The following is an 8,386-nucleotide window of genomic DNA, read 5'->3' on the forward strand; positions in this document are numbered from 1 at the left end:
AAAACAGCTTTATTCGTGCAAAAAGAAGCTATAGGCGTACAAAGCTTGATTGATACTATTGTCTTTGGTAAAAAAGAATTTTTATAAATAAACTGCTATATTACTAAGTTTTTAAAATACATTTTGATTCCTCAAAAGTTAATACAAAGTGTTTTACTTGATATTGAGTTTGATAACAATTTTTTTTTTGAGATCCACAAATTCCTTTTAATGGCCAAATGTCTAGGACTTCAATAAAAAATTACAGCGAGCTAACTAGTTTATGTAATTAAAAAAAATGTTTTTCAATCATCGAAAAATCATTTAAATGTAATATATCAAAAATAAATTTGTTTGGCCTTCTGTTATCTGGTAACTAGAGACTATAATTAAATTTAAACTTTTAAGTTAGTGAAAATACATGTTCACATACTATGTTCTATTTAGGAACGTGAGATAATTGCTTCGATATGACCCAAGCCGGTGTCGATAAAAAAAATACTACCTGAAATGTCTTGGAAATTTTTATGTCATTTACAATTAGTCAGAAATTACTATTCAAGAAATAGTAGTGGTCGGTGAATCCACATCTATAAAACGTCTGTTTCGTAGATACGGATATAAATTATAATTAATAGTGCTTTCATAAATTTTAAAGACATACCAAAGCTATTACACGTGCTTATGCATTTTACGACTCTTCGGAGCTGGCTCGAATAATAGTTCAGCATTTTCAGTAGTTTACAACTTTTTTTAACTCGACAGTTGATTATTCAATTTTTTGTTTTCAGTTGTCAAAAAGACAATCAAAAACATGCCCAGCAAGATTTACATCAGGGAAATGACAAAAAACATAAGGAAATTTCAACAAAATATCAAAAGCTGAAAATAACGTCATATCTCATACTGAGAAGCGACTATCAATTATTTTTAAATTAGGATATTCCAAGATGTGATGCGACGTATTTTTGAATTTCTTATTATAAATTGCGTATTTTTATTTTCAAACAAGTGTGAGGAAATTTTAGGAATATCTAATAAAACAGATGCTGTCAAATTAGTTGAGGTGGGCAGATCAAGCATTAATTACTCAAGGCATTATTTATATGTATTGTGTATCATTATCAGTTAGTACGATTTTTGTATGTATACAAGAACTATTGTTTGGAACAATGCCGTTTTTGTGCATCAAGTATCCTGAAATTACATCCCATCCTAGTACCTGCAATACTCAGCGAAACATTATGCAATGCGTAAAAAAGCTATTAGGTTTAAAAAAAAAGAGAATACTTTTATGGAAATTTATGTATGCTGATATAACAATGACAACTGTACCGAGTCCATTTTCTGGACCACTTGTTTTAGGGCCAACTTTTGTTTTACGGTCCACATAATTTTATGTGCTGTCACATTTTTTGCTCTAACAAATCCATTATACGCTCCTGCTTACATATTCCTTATCAGTCGAACCTAAAACTCACCTATAGCATATTATGCCCAAACCCAATATCTACTGAAAGTCGTTACGGGGTGAAGTAACTTAATTTTTTATGGTATGAAAAAGAAGTAGTAGGGAGTTCACGAACTGTTATATGAATAACCACAAGTTTGTGACATTTGTGTACTGTAAATCACACTACTCGTACCAAATCATTATTTGTTCATATAAATAATTTGTTTGTAAATAAATTACTGCATTACGAATTTGTGATAAAATTAGGATTTTCATAAGGTTTCTAAAGCACGGGATTTTATACTATCCAGTTACTGTGGTATGAATTGACTGACACCATCCATATAGTGGAATCATCGCTCCTGAGCATTATAGATGTCATTAGAACCACCATGTCAACACAATCGAGTATACGAAGGTGTCAGAAAAGTCAGCCATACAAAAAGTGAAGTTATGATGAACTTGTTAGGTATAATAATAATAATGATTAAATAAAAAACAGGATCAATGGGGAGTATGTTTAAAAAGCTCAAGTTCCTTTCTTTACTATGCGTTATGATTTTATTGCTAATAAGTGCAGTGTTACAACATACACTATTCAAAGTTTTATGTCGGTTGAAATACTATTCAGGCCTTGTTACTTTCTCCCTTTATTGTATATGTAGCTTATATGCTTTATTACGATAGCTTCACTAATTAAGTATTTAGCTTCACTGTTATGTTTTATCATCCATTGTTAATACATTTCGAGGAGGATACTGATTAAGTAAGTGATTCGAAAGTGATGCTTATTTTTTTGGTATACTTCGACGATTATGAACAAAAAGGTTAAAATTTTGGTTTTGATTTGCAAAGGAACCTTATTCGGTCTAAATTGAAGGATATTTTTTACTCCAACAGTTTGCAATAATAGCTCTGGGTTTTTATTCACATGCTAAATGAGTATAAAATCTTTTTATTTCTGTACTCCTTAGGATCGAGCACAGAATTTTATATACTGTGTTGTCAATACAAAATTTCAAAAAACATTACTTTCTAAGTTAGAGTTGTTTTATTGCTTACTTACTGTATAACAATTTTTTAAATAACAATCTAAACTGAATCTTATTTTAAGCAATAATCTAAGTTGACACAAAGTATTTCTAATTTCATTGGTTCTGCATCGTTAAGATTAACGTTACTTTATAATTTTCTGATTTCTTTGGAAAGTATGCAATGGCTTGAAGGCACGATGAGCTCACAAATAAAGATATGGTTGTGTTACGCCGCGATATCAATTTTTTCACTCAATGTGGTATAAACTAATAAATGTGTTTATTTGGTACAATAACTTTTTACATATTTGCACAGACACACGATCAATTAAAATACCACGTTATTAGTAGTGAACAAATCGGATTGGGTCTAGTTGTGTATGGATTTTTTCAGTAACTTTTAATGTATAGAAATTCGAAAAACTAGAAATTTTTACGAATCGTACTTCAACATATGTTAAAACCTGGAGATGCAAAGAACTATCTCAAATAGTCACATAGGTAATATAGTCATAGAAAAATTGAATATCTGCGCCAACCTGGTATCGATAACTCATGTAATCCCAGGCTTCTTAACATTAAACATGATAACTAAATTTTTTTTCTAGGGTTATGAGCGTATGTTTTAAATATCAAAATGTAACTCTACGAATTTTTGTACCTTACCAGCCTTATCCCTACAGTGTACAAGTTTTTGTGTGAAAGATGTAGAAATGTATTTCAGAGGTACTTAATTGTAATTTTAATTGGTTTCTTGGATGCAAAAACAAAATTATTTATTACATATTAGTAGTACCTAATAAAAGAAGTATCTGATGGAAATTCAGTATGTAGAATATATAGACATTAAGTTGAACACAAGGGTTTTTTTATTCGCAAGAGTATATCCATCATAATCCTACTGCGTAAAAAGTATGAGAGTATCACAGAATTTTAGAGCTCGATAAAAACTCTGTTCATTGCTATTTAAATGTTCGATTATTGAAGTAGATAATAGAGCTTAGGCTTTATTACTTTACAATGTGGTTTTTTTTTTTTGGGGGGGGGGGGTTATAACTAACTTGTGCGCACATATTGGCATTACCAAATAATCATGAGCCAGAGGAAGCCCTAATTCTGAAAGTAATGTAGTCACTTTCAACCATCTTTAGCACAACTTACTGTTATGCGGGTAGACATTATATTCAGTTTGATCCACTTCAAAAAATGCCTTTTGAACTACCTTTTAATCTCACCCTGGAAAAAATACACGTGAAAAGAGTGGTGGTAGAAAAATATAAGGAAAATTGGGGAAAAACTTTTATTAGCCCAGAACTCTGTTGTCCAGGGAAAAAAAGAGTAAGTGCAATACGTTATTCTTATGGCACATACGCTTTTTATCCATGGGACGGTAAATTATTAATAAGTATACCATTAGCTTTAAAAAGATTTGTGTATATTGTACGATTTCCGTTCTAATTCCTTCCAATTATGTTGTTCTTGAAAATACAAATCATTTTATTCTTAATTTTTTCAGCATATGAAACAAAGTAACCGTGGGGCAAATGCAATCACTTATAGATAACAAACCGCAGATTGATAACAACAGCCCATTCCTAATAGCAACTTTTTAAAAGCGTAGAAAAAGCTTTGCTCTGGCAACTTTAGAGTATGGTGACAAAAGGTTGTGACAACGTTTTAAAAATATTGTTGAAACGTTGAAAATGTCCTTTACTTTTTATGACTGAAAAACAATTATGGGTTCCTCAAATGTGTGTGTGTGTGAGAGATATAGGTATAAGAATTGAATTAAAAATCAAAAAAGGATGTTACCTCGATGGAAACTCATGTTCGCGATTTTTCTCTCATAGCACATGGCATTGCGAGTCAAATAAGCTCTAACATGAAGGTGTACCTCAAAAAAAATTTTATTTTAAAACAAGTGACAAAAACACGATATATTCTTCGTGGATTAACTCACATAAAATGTAATAAGATTGTTGCCTTAAACGATCAAAATATATCTTGAATTCCTATACTTCATGTGTCGTCATCTAGATGTTAACAGCTGATCCGGCTACTAACTACGTGCACGTAGGTGTCATAGTCATTTTCATGCAAAAAGGGCTCGAAAGTAGTTTTTAGTCCCAAAAAAGCAGACATTTATAACGTTTTTATTACGTTATCACAATTTGTTGTATTTCGTTGTAAAGTATAAAAAACAATGGTTTCCCAACATTATGCGCTGTTAGGAAAATATACGTGGAAATGATTTCTTGAGGTTTTGTGCATAAGCACACGATCAGTAAGAGCTAATTTAGGAGTGAGAATAAAAACTCCAAAGTCAGGTGTTAGTTTGAGCAACGTTTCGTTGGTCTTAACGCCAACCTCATCAGGATCACTTTATTAACATAAAAAACACAACAAATTTCATTAATTACATTGCAGGGCCAATGTTTACAAATATCTACATTAATGTAACTAACTCAAACTAACACCTGACTTTGGAGTTTTTATTCTCACTCCTAAATTAGCTCTTACTGATCGTGTGCTTATGCACAAAACCTCAAGAAATCATGGAAACAATTGGGAGCAGAACGGCACGTTCAACAAACACCGTAATGATATACGTGGAAATACTTTTCAAAATATACCTTGATTTCTTTTAAGCTTATTACTTTTTACAAATTAGAATTCACACTTTGATACATGTTTAAATGGGTATTAGTAGTGCTCGGAGGGGGGCTAGTCGATTAGCGTGGCAGAGTATAAAAGTAGCGTTGGTCAGCACAGTTGTACCACACGATGGCCTTCATGTTTGAAGAAATACATTTAGGTTACGTATTTGCTAACGTATTTGTTTGAGTGTTAAATTGTCCATCGGTACGTGATTATATATAGTCATATTTGCGAGTTGGATCCACACGAGGTCAGGCCACATAGTCGAGGATTCACTTCATTGTTCTTACTAGTCTTTTCCTCACTGGTAAACTATAGCGAATTTTGTATAGCTTTATTTAACACTTGTACATTTTTCACCAAGATTATCCTTGAACTTAATTTCAGCTTACGACAGTAAAGAATAGGAAAGGACTCGTGATGTCTTCGATAACGATATTCATCTTGACGGTGTTGGCCGTAACTAGCATTTCTTACGCCGTGAGCGTTAACCGTGAGGATAAACCATCCTTGAAACCAGCTATGCCAAAGAGGCGATCGATCCTAAATGCAGGTAAGGATGGGAAGCCTTTACTAGAGGAAATAGAAAAATCCACGCAGACGGAAGCAACAACAGCGAAGCCGAGGGAAATGCAAACTACAACGTCTACAATGGAGGTACTTGCGAAGATGACGTCAGCAATACTCCCGCCTAAAAGTACCAGTGGAGGAGGCCATTATGTACCCCCAACCACGCCGTGCCAGAGATATGATAAGATTGTCAATATCGGTGAATTGAACATAAACATCACCGGGCCCTTGGAAGTTAACATAGGTGAATGTCGAGGGTACTGCGGATCACCTACCAATATGCAAGTGAGTATTGCCTGAGTGATACCGAATTCTTGACATTTTATCGAAACCCTACGCTCAAATATTTAGGCAGTTTATCTAATTAAGGTTTTGATGGATAGTACGTAGATACTTTAGCGCTTATAGTTTATTGCAATGGTTATTTTTTTTCTTTTTTAGCATTATTCCTATAACAATCTGGAGTCGGCAGAAAATTGCAACTTGAAGCCTTGCTGTGTTCCGGTGGCGTACAACAATTATACATTGGTTTTCTATAATTACGATTTTACTTCCGAAGTCCTGTCTTACCCGATCAAAATCAAAAAATGCACATGTAAGAAGAATCACAACTAAGAGTAAAATGATAATTTTTCTATAGAAAAATAAAAATATGTTGATTCAACAAACAAATATCTACGAATACAGGAACATTCATTTTGATGTATGAATAAGAGTAAATAAATAATTAAATAAGCATTTCACAAGAGACTCGTTAACTTTTTTTTGTTACATAAACCGTACAATATTTAGTCGATTATACCACTGTAATGACACAAGGATACTAATATCAAAGCCAAAATATTATTAGACCTTAATGTTAGGGTATTGTTTATCCGACAAAGTAATTTTGTACTATCGCATGTTCGTTAATTTTCGTTTGAACCGACTCTTTTGTTTTCATACGTTCCTTAACAAATGTATTTTGTAAGTTATAATGAATCAAAGATAAATTAAACGTGTTATCATGCAATTAAGGTAGTTTGGTACCAAATTAAAAGTCCAGAATGTTGTTTGATAAGCTTTTATATTAAATCGCACGATCGCCTAAAATTATGGATACAATTTTTTAATTAAATCACACGAAAAAGTTGTTCAAAATCCACTTTAGCTCAGTTTTTACTTAAAGAGCAGTGATTTTTTGATGTAGCTAATGAGATGAAGACGAATAACTTCACCACAAAGACACAAAAAAATACCATCTGAACAGATTAGCATATTGACACCCATATAGGTTGTTGGACATTATCACAAGATAGTAAGATAAAAAATATTAACTATTTTATGTAAAAAATTTTAATTATTCTTCGTATAGACTACTTGTGTACATATAATATACATAAGTATACTTTTACACGAGAAAGATGTCGTTATCGTTAAGTCACAGCAACGTCACCCTCTTTTACGTCTCATTTACGTATAAAGTAAAGAGTCGAGTAAAAATTGCTTTTCATCAACTTTTTGCTCAACAGTTCAATAAAAAATTATAATAATGTTTATTCTTGTAATGAAAACTGCTTATGATGAAATATGCAATACAATTTTAATGCGCTCGAAGCATTTCATTAACTTGTACGTCAACTGTTTGAAGTTATGTTACCATATTAGGATCCCAAAACGTTAGGTGACTTTCGCAATATATATAGCCAAGTTGGGGGAAATTAACACAGGCCTATGGGGACAAATCTGTATTTATTATTTTTGTTATGCCTACAACGATTGTAATACTACAAAAACTGGCAAATAACATGTTTTCGAGGGAATAATGGTGTGGCAACTAATTTTTTTTCAACTTAATCGTCACATGAAGCTTAAAATCTTAATTTGAAAGTATAAAACGCACATTTAACCTGTACAAAAGTCCTGTTTATACACCTATACATGGTGGGAGGGGTTTGTACAAGTTAAGGAGGTTCCAACGAGTAACCAACCCGCATCTTGCAGCCCTAATTGGCTTAAAAAACTTTGATAGTTAGCACCACTGCCGCAAAAAAAACATTGGCTAACCTATGGAAATACGACGACTCCATCAATTATAAACACAATAAAAAGGGTACACTTAGATTTAGTGTAATCTAAAATATTAATGACATATGTCTAATATGGCGACACTACGACGCTGGAACCTCAAACGTGCGTTTCACACTTTCGAATTAAGATTTTAAGCTTTATGTAACGGTTGAGTTTGGAGAAAAATTAGTTGCAATACCGTTATTTTGTCGAAAACGCGTTACTTATTTACTAGCTTTTACACTATTACAATCGTTGTAGGCCTAAAAAAAAATTAAAAATAGATTTTCCCCCGTAAGGTCTGTGTTAATTTCTGATTTAATCTCTGTGAATCAATATACATTCTTCTCCCTCAGTCAAAAATCGTTAGCTATTATTTTAACTATAAATAATAGCTGTATTTACAGCTGTAATCAGCTACAATAATAGCTATAATTGACTACAAAGTAGCTATAATCATTTACATTTAAGAACTATAAAAAGTAGCTACTTACGGCTATAAATTTCACGTGAATTCTAAACAACAAAATTTATTTAATAATCTTTTTTTTTTGTAAGGCATATCAGTCTTAATAGACGCTATTATACGTATAATAACATTAAAACTGGGGGGTCAAAGTATTTTTGAATAATAACCAAAAAT

At 32.2% G+C, this 8,386-nt stretch overlaps 1 protein-coding gene across 1 annotated transcript; it reads left to right on the forward strand.

Moving 5' to 3' along the window:
- The first annotated feature begins 5,516 nt into the window (after window positions 1–5,516).
- Window positions 5,517–6,371, forward strand: LOC149376056 (uncharacterized). Its single transcript, XM_089592278.1, has 2 exons — window positions 5,517–5,979; window positions 6,136–6,371. Exons 1-2 carry the CDS (start codon window positions 5,545–5,547, stop codon window positions 6,307–6,309), a joined length of 609 nt encoding a protein of 202 aa, XP_089448404.1. The 5' UTR covers window positions 5,517–5,544; the 3' UTR covers window positions 6,310–6,371.
- Window positions 6,372–8,386: the final 2,015 nt, after the last annotated feature.

This window comes from Copidosoma floridanum, unplaced genomic scaffold (genome assembly GCF_036245765.1).
Source record: "Copidosoma floridanum isolate Cflo_tuat_1 unplaced genomic scaffold, Cflo_Japanese_pri ptg000001l, whole genome shotgun sequence".
NCBI classification, from domain to species: Eukaryota; Metazoa; Arthropoda; class Insecta; order Hymenoptera; family Encyrtidae; genus Copidosoma; species Copidosoma floridanum.